Source organism: Ascaphus truei, chromosome 9, assembly GCF_040206685.1.
Source record: "Ascaphus truei isolate aAscTru1 chromosome 9, aAscTru1.hap1, whole genome shotgun sequence".
NCBI lineage: Eukaryota > Metazoa > Chordata > Amphibia > Anura > Ascaphidae > Ascaphus > Ascaphus truei.
The window spans coordinates 47688151-47703781 of NC_134491.1; the positions used below are offsets into that span (position 1 = coordinate 47688151).

Genomic DNA, 15631 nt, shown 5'->3' on the forward strand with positions numbered 1-15631 from the left:
CCCGCCTTGCAAGTTTAAAGCAGCTACTTTCCTATGCAGGGCAGCCCCAGCCATAGTAATGCCCTCTCCTACCCTGACGTCAAAGAACAGATCACCAGCAAGATTAGGCTTTTTCATTTTTCTTATTGCAGCAATTAGCCGGGGACTGTATAAAAAGGGATACAGAAAAGGGAGGGCAGCAGAGGGAAAATCTGAGGACAAAAAGAGATAGCTTAGAGACACACAGAGAAAGAGGGAGAGAGAGAGGGAGAGCGAGGGAAAGTGGAATTCAATTTCCCAATCATTTTTTTTACCTGCAACTTTCAGGCTAGAGAGCAACTTTTTCTAACTAATCAGAAATAAAATCTTAGTGGAACTTTTTTTAGTGGCCAGTCACATAACACGAGGGAAAGGCGGCTCTGATTGAGCAGTGACACCTGTTTCTGCTTTTATTACTCTGCATGCCACCTGATTATTATTATTTTTTTTAAAATCCCCGTTCACCTTTTCCCCTTATTTTAACCCTTTCCGTCCTACTGAAAAAGAGACAGTCAAAATTAACTTTCCATTTTTTTTTTTCTTCTCTTGGTCTTTCCCTCGCGTTGCGGGGTCCTAATGAGGGGGACGGGAGACCTGTAGGGAGGGGAAGCGTTGAGGAGGAGAGCGGGGTGGGAGGGACCCCACACACTGCCGTTATGGGTCTGCTAAGTGTGGACCTGCTGATCACCCTGCAGATCCTGCCCGGGTTCTTCTCTAACTGCCTCTTCCTGGCTCTGTACGACTCGGTCGTGTTGATCAAACACGTGCTCCTGCAACTCAACCGCTCCAAATCCAGCCAGAGTCAATGGCGTCGGATGCTGACCTCAGAGGGGCTGCGCTGCGTCTGGAAGAGTTTCCTATTGGACGCCTACAAGCAGGTACGCCAGGGCTATAAAAAGTGCTGTTCTTAAAGGCGACTTCCATTTCGAAATGCGCATTTGTATGTAGACACCATCTTTTAACCAACCTTTTTTTTATTTTATTTTTATGCTCTTTGCGCCGATTCTTGCCTCGCACCGTTATAGCCGGGAGCTTATAAAATGGCAGCTGGTGACTTTTATTGGGAATTATGGTTTGCTGCAAAATGATTATATTATAGGATATCAAAGGGGAGAGTTAGAGTGTAAGATCAGATTGCAGCATCAATGCTAAGCGGTATTTAAATGCACTTTTTGTTGAGGCAATCTAAAGCAGTCCTTTTTTTATGCTGTCTGCTGGGATTCTTACCGTTTAAGGCACTCGAGAGCTCGCATGGTTTTCGGTCTCTGGGTACAAAACGGACTGTTTTGGATTTTCTGGCTCCTTATTAAAATACATGTTTAATTGTGTTCTATGGAGCAATAAGAAAACAAGTACATTGTGAGGAGTGTGTTAAAGACCCGTTGCTTGCCTGAGTTTATATACAACATCTGCAGATTTGGCATGCTCCTCTTACTTTGCAGCACAAATATGACTTCACTGTCAGTCATTGATACAAACGGTGTCATTCAAAGACACTGCTTTATTTGGCCGGACACGGTCCTCATGTTACAGGAATCGTACTCGGAGGACGGTAACGTATTACACAGACAGGAAAAAAACGCTTTTACAATAATAATTAATACAAAAAAAAGACTAAGGTAAAGTAAATACTGTGCATGTAATGGCTAATTGATGTTTAAAAGGAGTTTTCTGGTGTGTTACAAGGGAAGCTGACAGAGTATATATAAAAGGGGCACAACACATAAATGAACTGAAAATTCAATTGTGCAACTTGTTATGAAGGAATCAGGAATCGTACAAGAAACTGGGCTAGTGCCTGTGCCGGGGGTAAAGGTGTGGAGTATTCCCACTTCCTTACCTGCAGAACGCATTTGAGAACACGTGGCTATTACTACAACAGGTAGAACATATCCTTCGGGGAAATACTGTATGTCTCGGGGGGGAGGAGGCGTTGGTGAGCAGTCACAACTTGCACAAATGTGCACATTTCAGTGTCACGGGTCAACAATGTGCGCTCCGTTTTGCAGTCGAGAGCTGATTGCTGTTGCTTTCTCACGAGGTTATTTGTAAAGACCTCTCGGAAGGAATAGAGCGGCGGTTGAATCTGTAGCCGCAGCATGCATATATTATTAGGTACGTGACGGATAACTGCTGAACCCTGTTTATCAGGAGTTTTTTTTTTAACTGTATAAAGAACGGAATAGGGATAGTCTGAGCCTGTCCCCATCACCTGCAGCTAGCACCAGTTGTTCACTTCGTATCGCTCCCGTCAGGGACAACTTTATCTACAAGAAACTGAGCCAGGAGCGCAGGAAGTATCTGCAGAACGAGGGGTGCGGGACGCTGATAATCCGAAATGAACTTAGTATGAAGTCCAAAATGCACAAACCCCATTCCGTGTCGTGTCCCGGACATGTGCTCGGCATCACAGTCCCTTTTCCCCTTGTCACAATGACACTCGGTGACTGCCCCTGTTCCCTGTTGGTGTCTCTGCCCATTCCTGTCACTGTACATGGGAGGTGGCTGAATTGTGGAGCGTTAGTCGCTGCGTACTGTGTCACCCTGTCCTGATTCTCCTGCCAGTAGTACTGACTCACCTGTAGCCTGGCACCAGGGGCAAAATGCCTCAACTGCGCACTCTAGTGGCAGCCCTGATTAGTTGTAGTCATTTCCTAAATCCTTAACGAGACTCGGCTGCCCACATCCTGAGAACACAGCTCCACTTCTCAGGATGAACACCCACATCCTGCAGTGTAAGATTACGTTTGACATCAGGCGGAGTTTTATGTAATGTACAAACATTGCAGTTACATCAGTGACTTCGGCTGCGCTTATAGTGCCGGCGACAGTGACGTCGCGTCAAAACAAATGCATTGCCGCCGTCGCGTGCGCTTATAGTAAGCGCAGCGCGACGGAGCGACAGCTTGGTCACGATCGCTGGAAGTCATCTCTATTTGATTTTTTCAGCGACCGTAGCCTGACGTCGCGGTCGCCGGCACTATAAGCGCAGCCTAACACACACACACACACGTGTGTGGGTATATAAAAATATCACGTGTGAGCACATTCACATGTCGTAGACAGGTCTGCAACCCTGCTTTTCGCCATTATCACCTACCATACAGTGCTTCCACTGCAGCAAGGGATTCTGGGAAATGACATGCAAATGAGCACACAGTGCCACCTTTTGCTTGAAATCCATTTTAACATGGAAAACTTTTAAGCTTTAAGCTTTCTGCATGGTCACAGCTTTGAGCACAGCCTGGGTTAAGATGCATAGCCAGTAACCCTACCCACAGACAGCCGTTTCGATCTTTTGAGTCTCATCAGTGTGAGGCTGGTTATACTGGCTGTGCAATTCTAAGGCTGGGTGGAGGATTTTTTGTCACCTTTTTCACCCACCATAACTTATCTAATGTGTATGTGTATATATCTATGATACACATGTAAATGGACAAAGATAAATAGTTGTACTGATCTTCATACATACAGTCTATGTATAAAAAAAGTTTTCACATACAGTATATATATGTGATAAAAAAAACACAATTTCTGAAATGCAGAACTGCACACTTTCTTCAAGTTGTCATATGTAACTGTCAGTTATTTTGCCATTAATATAGATTCTATATAAAAAAAACAGCAATACGAGGAAAGAAGAGCCAAAAACAGTGCATCTAAATGTACAATACATGTCATGTCTGTGTGTGTGCGTGCGTGCGTGCGTGCGTGTGTGTGTGTGTTTACGTAATATATTGCACAGCCAGTATAACCAGCCTCACACTGATGAGACCCAAAAGGTTGAAACAGCTGTCTGTGAGTAGGATTTCTGGCTCTGCATCTTATCCCAGGCGGTGCTGAAAGGCTGTGTAATGCAGAGAGCATAAGCTTATCCAAGGGTTCCATGTACAAATGGATTTGAGGCAAAATGTGACACTGTGCACATTTTCATGTAATTTCCCAGGATCCCTTGCTGCAGTGGAATGGCAAAAAGCAGTGTTGCAGACCTGTCTAAGACATGTGAATGTGCTCACAAGTGATATTTAAATTTTCTCTGTGTGTGTGTGGTCTATTCATTTTTGATTATTAAAGCTCGGCTAACACAGTACTGATATATATTGCCGTATTGTAGATGTCTATACACACCTGTACACAGTAGCTGACACGACTACACACACATACTGTACATTAAGGAAACATTCCAGTGACTTTTCTCATTCTTATCTCTAAATGAGATCTGCCCTGGAGCTAGAGGCTCTCGCACTAAACAGTGTGAGCAGGCGACTCCCCAGCAGAACGATCGAAATAATGATACTGGCTTGTCCTGCACCACACATAAAGGGTTAATGTTTCGCAGGTAAAGGAGGCTCAGGTGTGTAACTGCTTCTCAGCCACTTACCCGGCACTGATACAGTACATACTGTACAATTGACACTTTGTATACATTTGCAGCACAGACCTGCTTTGGGGGGGGGGGGGGGTGGGGGGTGATCTTGCCCCTGTGTAAGTGAGCATCAGAGTCTGGATTGGACAAGGCTGTTTCTCAGTACTCGTTGCTGTATCCGTACCTTGCCATCACTAAACATACTGCGATACTCTGACCGCTGAGGTTGTAAGAATGGCGCCGGTCCCTTCCCTCTGTGTCACTCGGTGGGAACTTGTGGGACAACTATCCAGTGGTTAATGTGTTATAGTACTCTGGGGTACAGAGTACCACTACTTTTTAATTGACATGCCCGGAGAACCACTACTTTTTATTTACACACGTGCAGTCCCACTTTCTTTTTACAGGAAAGGGGATATATTTTAGACTCTTTAAGCAGTTTTTATAGCATAAATACACTAAAACCCTTTCAAAAATACATATTTCCCCCCAATATTGAATTCTGCTTTTTAATGCAACCACTGCATATTACCGCTCCGGCTGTGCAGGGCCGGGACTGACAGACGTGATGGGCTTTGGGTACCTTCTGCCTGTGTCACTGTGATGGGATATTCAGGCTCCATGGTCCACAATGTTACCATACACATCTCTTATTCTTCTCTTCAGGATATGAGAAGATCACTTGTGAGCACATTCACACGTGTCCGGCAGCCCGGCAGCCCTGCTTCTCGCCGCTCTCTGCTAGCAGGATGGAAGCCAGTGCTGGATTTCTATGTCCCGTCACATATGAGGGCTGTGGGGTCCTAAGCATTGGAGTCTCTGTCAGACACTTCCACATACACGGCTCATGCACTGAGCAAGGCTGCAGGGCCACCTTTCTCACGCACAATGCAGACACAACGTGTCCCTGCTCTGAATGACTCTTATGTTAGTACCTGGGGCACCGTGACATAATGTAACTAGCCTAGGGAGGCTTCTGCAAATCCCACTTCAGAGGTCAGAGTCTTCACAACAAGGCTAATCCTGCTCTTTAGAAAGATATTACCCGACCTCCTTCTGCTGGTAACCACTCTGACAGTGAAGGGCTTAAACGTATTGTACTATTCTACTTACTGGAGCAAAGTCATTTCTATTTCCCAAAGTGCCCTAGCGTTCCCCTCTTGAGACCGGATCACTTTTGTCTCCTGACATTTCCAGCTTTGCTGTTGGGAATTAGGAAAAAGTTTAATCTATGAATCTGTGCTGCAGGGCTAAGCGCTTTCTCTGCAGGACTCGACTAATATCTTGGCAGTCGGTGGCGGGTGAGATCTGCAGAGTCTCTCCAGGGGATGGAATAAAACCTCATGAACCTGCCAGCTGTAGGAACGGTCTCCTCAGGCATATCCAGCTGTTTCTAATTAGAGTCTGAATGTGCGCTAAATACAACCAAAAAAATCCCCCTCATTTGCAAACTCCGGTCACAATGACGGCTAATAAGAGAATAAATAATATTTATCTGCAGCTCTGTGTCCTACAACGAGTCTAACGCTGCTTTATATTTTCTCTTTCATTGCTTTGTGAGCCCTCCTCCACCAGAGAGGCCTGCAGCGCATTGTTCTGTATATTATATATTATATCACAGGACCCTCTGCCAGGAAGGAGCTTCAAACAGAACTATTTTAGACGGGTAATGACAATTACTGGATATTTCCATTAGTCGGGTTCATTCTTGATTTCATTGGGTCCATTCCCTGTCCATTTTCTATTGGGCTTCGTCTTGAAGACTGAATTCGTGATGTTGAAGTTGTCACAATCTGCGAATTCTCCCAATCTGTCCCCCCGTTCATCCCTTTTACCCTGGCTATACTTGGCAACTGATGCTTCTGGTCGGGCATCAATCAATCAATCAATCAATCAATCAATCAATCAATCAATGAAATCTCCCATAATCATCTCGAGGAGACAGTTTCCTTTGTTTATAAGTTGGTTGACTTCATGGTAGAAGTCTTCCACGTCATCGTGTGCATGACTTGATGTTGGGGCAGACACTTACATTATTTGAAGCCTGTATCGCTGAATTGGCTGCTCTTTCCGATTTAAGCTTTCATATTGTACAAGGCTCTTTCTCCATCTCCTTGTTGACGGTGAAATCTACTCCACTGATTCTTCTATTCTCTGTAATATATTATAGGTGTCCGTTTTGTGCTCAATGTGGCCTTCATCTTCTTACTTCACTAAGGCCAACAGTATCCCATTTAATCTCTGCAAGTTTCTCTTCCAGTTCGTGCAGTGCTTCTTCACTGGACAGAGTCCGGCAGATGTACTGTAGGTAGCCAGATTGCGGTTTGATTGACAGCTTTTGTTTAACCTCCCGGGATTCTTAGCACCCTCTGCTATCATGCCTTCTTCTTGAACACTGTCAAGCCCAGGGACATTCCAGCCGCCGGAGAAATAAGATCATTGCTTTTTAGTGTGTTCCATACTTGAGAGTTGATGCCTTACTTACTATGCCGGCCTCATTTGTATGTTGGCGAGTATCTTTCCCACTTTAGCTGGGTATGTAGTTCAAGCTTTCGTAGTATGGTTACACCTACCAGCCCAAGTGCCACTACAGTATACATCTTCCTGAACACCTGTTGCCACTGTCCCGCCACTTTGAGGCAGCGAGATCAGGATTTGAGGGAACGACCTATGTACACTGTGTTCAGGGTAAAGGGGACCCCATTCGTTTGTAAGGGTCTGTTATGTAGATGAACACTCTATAACAAGCACAATGTAAACAATCAACTGATAACTAAATTGATGTCACTGTCATGTCAACAAGTAGCAGATACGCTGCGGGATGTTCATGTTCCTGAGAAATAGGTGTTTTTCCTTCGTAGCTCGTAAATGTGTTAAATTATTGTAATGTGATCTGAAACATTAAAGATTACTATAAAGTTTGAGTTCAGTGTGTGATCAAAACCCCCTCCCCCCGCTGAAACGCCCGAAGATGAGAGCGCCGCTGTCCGATTGTATAACCGATAACGCGCGGACCCAGCTGCTCCCGCCCTGAACGATACGCTGTATTACGGATGAGTTTTTCAGTCCTCCCAGCGACCGGCCTTTATCAGGAAACACGTGCACCATAATCCTCGCTCTGTCTCAAGCCCTTTATTCTTCTCTGCTTCGCTAAACGTTATGTTGTAACTATGCACTTGATGAGGTCATCACGCCGTCCAAAGAATATTAATTGGATTATCAAATAATTCTTACATGTAATAATTTCCTGTCAGCCCTATAATTGTTAAAACCAGAGACAGAACATAAAACACAGACAAAGCTCAGTTTTTAGCACATCCAGTGAGACTCATACACGGTACAGTGCCTAAATATATATGTTCTGTCTCTGGTTTTAAAAATATATATTGCCATGCTCAGTAGCACTCCTCTGTGACACTCATATGCTTATATATATGTTGTGGTCATTTTGGGGGTTCAATAGGAGCTTGTTAGGTGTCCAGTATGTTTTACAGCCCTATAATTGGTCACATTTTCATAAAAATTGAGTGATTGTCCTGCAAGATAAGCAGAAAAATAAAAGCTGTCGTGTGTGTGTGTGTGTGTGTGTGTGTGTGTGTGTGTGTGTGTGTGTGTGTGTGTGTGTGTGTGTGTGTGTGTGTGTGTGTGTGTGTGTGTGTGTGTGTGTGTGTGTGTGTGTACGAGCTTTCAAGAGTTTTTCTCTCTTCCTCAGGACAAGCTATTACTTGTATATACAAAGAATATAGGGGAGCCCAGGATCAGGTATTACAACAGAAGATGTAAACACACATAATATATGTATGTTATCTGTATATCATTAACACTGTTGCTACACCACCATGTGATATCCTGTTGGATATTTATCACAAATATTATGTGCTTACACCTTCGGTCGTAATACCTGATCCTGGGCCCCCCTATTTTCTCTGTCTATACGAGAGAGAGACAGAGAGAGAGAGAGAGAGAGCGCTCTTGAAAGTCCGTCTTGCTACATCAATTCTTAGTCCAAATAAAAAAAAGTTATCACATTATCCTGAAGTACTCAATTTATTCTGCAGTATCGCAACTGGACTAACACGGCTATTTCCGTTTAATTCATGTGTGTATGTATATAACCTTTTGCTTCATTCATTGTAACATCGCCGGAAGAAGAGATCAGTGTATCTCGAAAGCTCGCACAGATAAAAGCATTTCGTTAGCCACAGAACGGTATCATCTATTTATTTTTTGATTATATATATATATAAATATATATATATCACACAATTAATTCCCTTGGGACTCTTTCAATATAAAGAAGCATACACCCTTTTTAAATAGCATTTTTTGTTCAAAGAAAGTGTTTTTTTCTGCAGTGAAACACAGTACCGCTCATTTTTGTATGGCACTTCGAACCCGATAGGACCCAGACCTACAGTACTGTATTTCCGTTCCCAGGCTTTCGGGGCAGAGTGGAGGGAATGGACAGGGAAAGACGACTCTCGGTGAGCCAGTCAGGAGGAGCGATGTCATTGGGACCATCTTGGTGTTATTGCCTTCTCCTCATGGGGATATTAACATAGCAGTAAAAATGCTGGTCTTTAAAGTAGTGGTACCCTGTTTGAGACCATGTTCCATCTCCTGATCTCCTGATCTCACGATTGATGTACTCTTAAGATTGCAATCGCTTGGATTCATTGACTTTTTTGCACCTGCAAATTCTATATACAGCTTTGCAAACAAGCATTTATAGCATGTATTCTTACTAATACTGCACAAGCATTAGGCCATCGCCACTGACAAGGAACAAGCTGTAAAATAAAGCAATTCAGAGAACCACTCGCAATGAGAAAAACAAAAATCGCACTCCCCTATATATTGCTGACCAGTTCATGCTTACGTAAACCTCTTCTTTGTCTTGTCGGCCAATCTGGCAGCATATGGGTTAATGACCTCCCTCCCTATCCCAGGGAACAGGTGTTTTTCTATTCTTGTCAGCCAAGGTGACGATGGTCCGAATAAACATGGCATGGGACGTCTGCAGGGATGGGATCCCATTGGAAGCGCATTGGCTCCTATTCAGTTCTAGGTCCCCTGCATGGGAAGATTTCAGCATATTGAGTGAGGGTCTTGGAGGTTTTAGGTTTGTGAGATAAGGGGCCTGCCTCTCCACACAACATAAAACTGCTGATATAAAGGGGAAGAATTCTCCTCGCTCTCAGGCTCGGGCTCAGATGACTGTGGTTACTGTACAGAGCTGTGAATCCTGGAGAGCTGCTAAGGAGAGGCGAGTTTTGGCTTTGTGTTGTACTTCTCTTGGACACACAAAGTCCAATTGTTTGTTTTTTTTTGTAAGTGAAAAGACAGCCGTTTTGGTTTGTGCTGTATGCAGCCGGCCCTTACTCATGCGGAAAAATCAAGTCTAACTAATGACTTAACTTCTTCTCTGCCGCAAGGGGTCCTAACCCAATCCACACGCTCAACATGTAACCGCTTCAGCGCTAACAGGGTTAAGGCCTTCACAATATGCATGCAGAAAATCATAGCATAAGCAGGAAAATATGAGCATTAAAAGCGGAGTGCCAACGGCTTCGGTGTTTATGATGCCATAAAGTTATAAGTGCTTTTCTTACAAAAGTTTTCCAAATCCTGTGTGGAGCGTGAGAACAGAACACGGCACCAAAGCCAAGCAGGAAGAATCCCATGGAAATGGCTTGGACGCACTCCGGGGTCAGGAACTGAGCAGCTGATAATTGAGTCATGTTGGGCAGCCCTGGAAGCCCGTTCGCTCACCCGTATCATCGTCTCTGGGGAGCAGTTCAGAGGCCGGCAAATCTGTGCAAAATATCACAAGTACATTTGCCAAAGAAATCAACAAGCGTTTGCACTTTGGTGATTTTCTGGGGCATTTAAGGGTGTAGCCGTAAAAAGTATTTTTTTTTTTTTTTTAGGGAAATTCATGAAATACATTTAGATTTTAATATAGTTGTTGAAGGAAATGTTGCTGAGTTTGTGATTGCATTGCTGAAATGATGGACTGAGTGCGCATCTCTAACTGTGAATCAGACACCCGCTGCCATTCTTAACAGCGGACATCATTTCTCTTCTATAAGAAGTAGAGTGACACAGTGTGCTCATTTGCATGTCATTACCCAGAGTCCCTGGCTGCAGTGGAAGCGCTGTTTGCTAAGTGATAATGGGGAAAGACAGGGCTGCAGACCTGTGTGAGACGTGAGCACCGCAAGTGGTGTTTGTGTATTTATTGTACGTGGAGGGAGTTGTCACTTTTGGTACCCATCAGGACTTTTGATGTCTTGTTCTGCTAATAGACAGCAATCCATTAATAAACTGATCCTTTTATGTCACTTGATGAAAAGCAGTGAGTTTCTGTGAACAAAAGATTAACAAAAGCAGTGGTACCTCCGTACAAACACACATCAACCACAGGCAGCGCTGACAAAAAAGTAATTAGTCATGATTGATGTATCGCTCGCTGGCTGTAAGCCGTAGTACAGTAACGTAAAAGTGAGGCTGACACTGTAACATCCGTGTGCTCTTCCTCAGGGCAAATACCTGAATATTCTGCCTCGCACGTGACCTTTTCGCTCACTTTCTCCCTAGCTGGCACGCAGGGCGTTATGAGAAGTGGAATGTGCGATACATGGAATGAGACATTCTATAAAGAGCTGGGACATTCACCTGAGGTTTCCGAGACCCTAGAGCCATCCCCCTCCCAAACATAGCAGCTCAACGCGGATCTCCGTGATCCACAATCCTAGAATTAGTCCAACTGGAAGAGTACGGCATTGACTGGCCATTACTGACCCAGCTAACGGACTCATTTTTACATACAGAAGATATGGTTACACAATGGGGGAATAAAGTAACAAAATAATTCAATATAAACAAAAAATGAAGCACATTAGATAGTGGCTCAGTGAGTAAAGACACTGACTGGCACTGAGTTTGAAGTAGGGGAACCTGATTCAAGTCCCGGGGTCGGCGCCTTGTGACCTTGGGCAAGTCACTTTATCTCCCTGTGCCTCAGGCACCAAAAACATAGATTGTAAGCTCTTCGGGGCAGGGACTGTGTCTCCAAAATGTCTCTGTAAAGCGCTACGTAAAACTAGCAGCCCTATACAAGAACATGCTATTATTATAGTGTCAATTTTAATGGTTATATGTTTCTGTTTCTGTGCGTCTCCAGACCATTAATGCCCAGACTTTAGACCAGGGGCGGGCAACTCCCAAGGGTCACCAACAGGTTGGGTTTTCAGGATAACCCTGCTTCAGCACAGGTTGTGTAGTCAAAGTGTGAGCCACTGATTGAGCCACCTATTCTGAAGCTGGAATATCCTGGAAACCTGACCTGTTGGTGGCCCTTGTTGATTTGGATTTGTGTTGATTTGGATTTGCCCACCCCTGTTTTAGACAGGTGGTGCGCAAACTTTTCCCCGTGCGCACCCCTGCCTGCTCTCCTTGGCGCCCTCCCTCCCCTTCCTGCTCGGCACTGGTGTCATATGACGTCACGTTGCCATGGTAATATGACATCATGTGACCCCCGCGGCATCATTTGGGTTACCACGACGACGCATCGCCGAAACAAACACTAGGATTCCAACGCACATGCGCTGCAGGGAGAGCGGCGCTCCGCAATACAAACAAGTTTGTATTTTCAGCGCGACGCTGGGTCATGGAGGCCGAGACGCGGAAGCTAGCGCGTTCTACTGTGGACGAGGCCTTACAGTGGAAGATGTTTATAGGAGCGGGGAATATTCGCCCGTTTACAAATCAATTTATGTTGTTACGTCTGAGATAAAATAATAGTCCCATTATCATGAGGAGCGAAGTCTTACCCCCCAATCTCCCACTTCAAAGTTAGGGCTGTTACACTGCACCCCCTGATCCTGTGATCTCATAATGACTGTTACATGAGGCTAGCTGAAACCCTGAGATTTATCTGCGCAATGCCTGACTTTGGGCTGGAATAGAAACCTGACAGATTTAAGGGGCCTGTCGCTCTCACTAATGATGTGAATTTACTAGCTGATAGTCCTGGCTTCATTTCAGTAAGAAGTATTAACCTGTTCTGTGGCAGATGACAAGCATCGCTTTGCTGTCATGCTGAGGCTTTGTTTGTGCTCACAGTGACGCTCTCTGTAACATCCCTGTCCAACGTGGAATTAAAAGTCGCTGTTCTTCTGTTGGATACAACGTCCCCACGGTGTTACAATGTAAGGGCCCCGAGGCTCAGAGCAACACTGTATCTTGGGTACATTAGAGATGCGCTCTAATAGGGTAAAAGGACAAAGAGCACGAGATACAGAGATAATTAGGAGAGTGATATTATCAATAAGAGGTATACTGAGTTTTCAGCTGAGATAGTGAGAGCTCATGCAGAGGCTGTGCGGGGATTATAGGGAAGGATTAAAGGTGAGATGCAGCACAGCGGGATGCAGAGAAGTGTCTTGAAAGGAAGGCGGAGAACCTTGAAGGTAATGGAGGGTTTGGAAGGGAATCGGCAGAGAGGCCAGAGGTCTTACATAGAAATAAATCCGAATATGTTGGCATGCACAGTAATATCTTCAGGGCACGGATTCTTCTCTTTATACCCGTGTCTGTGTAACCATCTTATATTCTGAATCATTGCATTGTCTTTATGCCTCTATTGTAATGTAATATGTGAATTATTGGCACTGTGTAGAATAGGAGTGGCCAACGCTAGTCCTCAACGGCCACCAACAGGTCAGGTTTAAAGATATCCCTGCTTCAGCACAGGTGGCTCAGTCTTCGATCAATCTTTGCCATTGGTCTAGAGCAGGGGTGGACAACTCCTGTCCTCAAGACCAACCAACAAGTCAGGTTTTCAGCATATCCCTGCTAACTTTTTTTTATTCCATAAACATTTGATACATTTTCAAACTTCTACTATGAACTCAAACTTTGCTGCAGTCGCTAAATATTTATTTATAAAATGTATTTATAAAATATTTTACCAGGAAGTAATACAGTGAGAGTTACCGCTCGTTTTCAATTATGTCCTGGGCACAGAGTTAGGACAAATAATACATGGTTACAAATACAGTTACATAAATGAGCAGGGTTATACATTATATACAGGACATTGCATGCACAGTTAGAGATAATATATATTATGAGCGTATGAAACAGTTACAGACCAGATTAAAATGTGAGACAGCCTTAGATTTGAAAGAACTTAAACTGGTGGTGGATGTGAGAGTCTCTGGTAGGTTGTTCCAGTTTTGGGGTGCACGGTAAGAGGAGGAGGAGCGGGCGGATACTTTGTTGAGCCTTGGGACCATGAACAGTCTGTTGGAGTCAGATCTCTGATGATAAGTGCTGCGTGTGGTAGGGGAGAGGAGCTTGTTCAGGTAGGTGCTGCGTGTGGTAGGGGAGAGGAGCTTGTTCAGATAGGTGCTGCGTGTGGTAGGGGTGAAATAGAAACGGAACCCGAGAATGAGTCTCTCTCGGGTTTAACGGGAGTTCCTTTTTATAAGCATGTGAAGAAGTGTTGTGTGTGGTGCACAGCTACAAGAACAGGTCGTGGAGCTGTGCGCCACACACAACACTTCTTCACATGCTTGGACTCCGGACGTGGCTGCACGCTTGAGGACCTGCAGGGAACCAACAGTGAGTACTTTTATCATTCATGGAATCCCCCAAGGAAAGGAGAATGGATGAAATCCTCGCCTACATCTCCAGGGATTCATTTGTCCATTTATGTGACATTGAACTTGAGAACTATCCTCAATTCTCATATTTTCCCCTGCATGGTTACCTCTGCATATGTGAATGGATATGAAGGGACATAGCATTTGTGCTCCTACCTTATACATAGCCTTTTTACAAGCAGATGTCTCGCGAGGTCTTTTTGATAACTAAACCACATTTTTGTTTCTTTTGTTTTTTTATTCAACAGGTAAGGCTGGGAGGAGATGCGCCAAACTCCAGTGTCATCCATGTATCCAGCAACAGGAAGTGTAGAAGCTCAGCCGGAAAGCTTGGGGTGCAGTGTCACCTCCTGGACTTTGCCAGCTCGGAGCGCCCTCTGGTGGTCAACTTTGGCTCAGCCACCTGACCCCCTTTTATCAGCCAATTACCGACCTTCAGCAGGCTGGTGGAGGAGTTCTCCGGTGTGGCCGACTTCCTGTTGGTGTACATTGACGAGTCTCATCCCTCAGATGGCTGGGCCGCCCCTGGCATTGCCGCCGACTCCTTTGAAGTGAAGAAGCACAGGGACCAAGAAGACCGATGTGCAGCTGCCAACAAGCTTCTAGAACACTTCTCCCTGCCCCCACAGTGCCAGGTCGTGGCTGACTGCATGGACAATAATGCCAACGTGGCCTACGGTGTCTCGTTTGAGAGGGTGTGCATCGTACAGAGGCAAAAGATTGTATACCTTGGAGGCAAAGGGCCATTTTTCTATAACCTCCAGGAAGTCCGTCGATGGCTGGAACTCACCTTTGGCAAGAGATGAAGTATCATGTGTTTGTCAGGTGAAATGACTCGGGAGCTAGCGAGATAAAGCCGAAACAATATTTTTGATTGTGAGCTTGTGTTTGGAATTTCATGGACACCATTGGAAGAGCAGTTTTAGGAAACGATGTAAAGTTGAAAGGACAAGCGACAGTGGATGGACCACAACAGATACAAAGTCCATGGCAAGAATCCACAATCCAGATGTGTGAAATGAATCTCACTGTGACCCTTCGATTTTCTTACAGAACTCAAACCTTCTCTGCTGGTCACCAGTCTCCTTCAACTACAGAACTCAACAGAAAGGCAAAAATGATCAGAACCTATACAGGACTTTAGTTATGGACCGGGGAAGATGTTGGCGAGAGAGAGAGAGAGAGTAGTTTGAAGGACCTTACAAAGGTAGAAAGGAAAAGTTTAAATCAGTCTGGGAAATCATCAAGAAAAAAAAAAATGTCAGTGTAGAAAATGAGATCTGACACATGTTTACAGATACAAGCGACCCACTTAGGTCCTTATCCGTGAAAAAACATTCATACAAAAGGTGTGAAAAGAGCGTGGTAACACCAGGAGAACACATGGAAGAAGCAGAAGAACATTCCCCTTTGTGTGTTTATTGCGGAATTGTTCACGTGTAGCTCTGGGTTACATTCTTCGAACATACAGATGTAGCAGACATTATTGCACGATAATATGGAAAATTGTTAGCAAAGCCGGGAGATTTTGCAACTGGTGCTTTGTATTGTATTGCAAATCGCACGACAGCGTGTT

At 44.6% G+C, this 15631-nt stretch overlaps 1 protein-coding gene across 1 annotated transcript; it reads left to right on the forward strand.

The window, feature by feature from the left end:
• Nucleotides 1-10: 10 nt before the first annotated feature.
• Nucleotides 11-15370, forward strand: DIO2 (iodothyronine deiodinase 2). The gene is made up of 2 exons (XM_075614645.1): nucleotides 11-896; nucleotides 14304-15370. Exons 1-2 carry the CDS (start codon nucleotides 675-677, stop codon nucleotides 14859-14861), a joined length of 780 nt encoding a protein of 259 aa, XP_075470760.1. The 5' UTR covers nucleotides 11-674; the 3' UTR covers nucleotides 14862-15370.
• The last annotated feature ends 261 nt before the right edge of the window (nucleotides 15371-15631 follow it).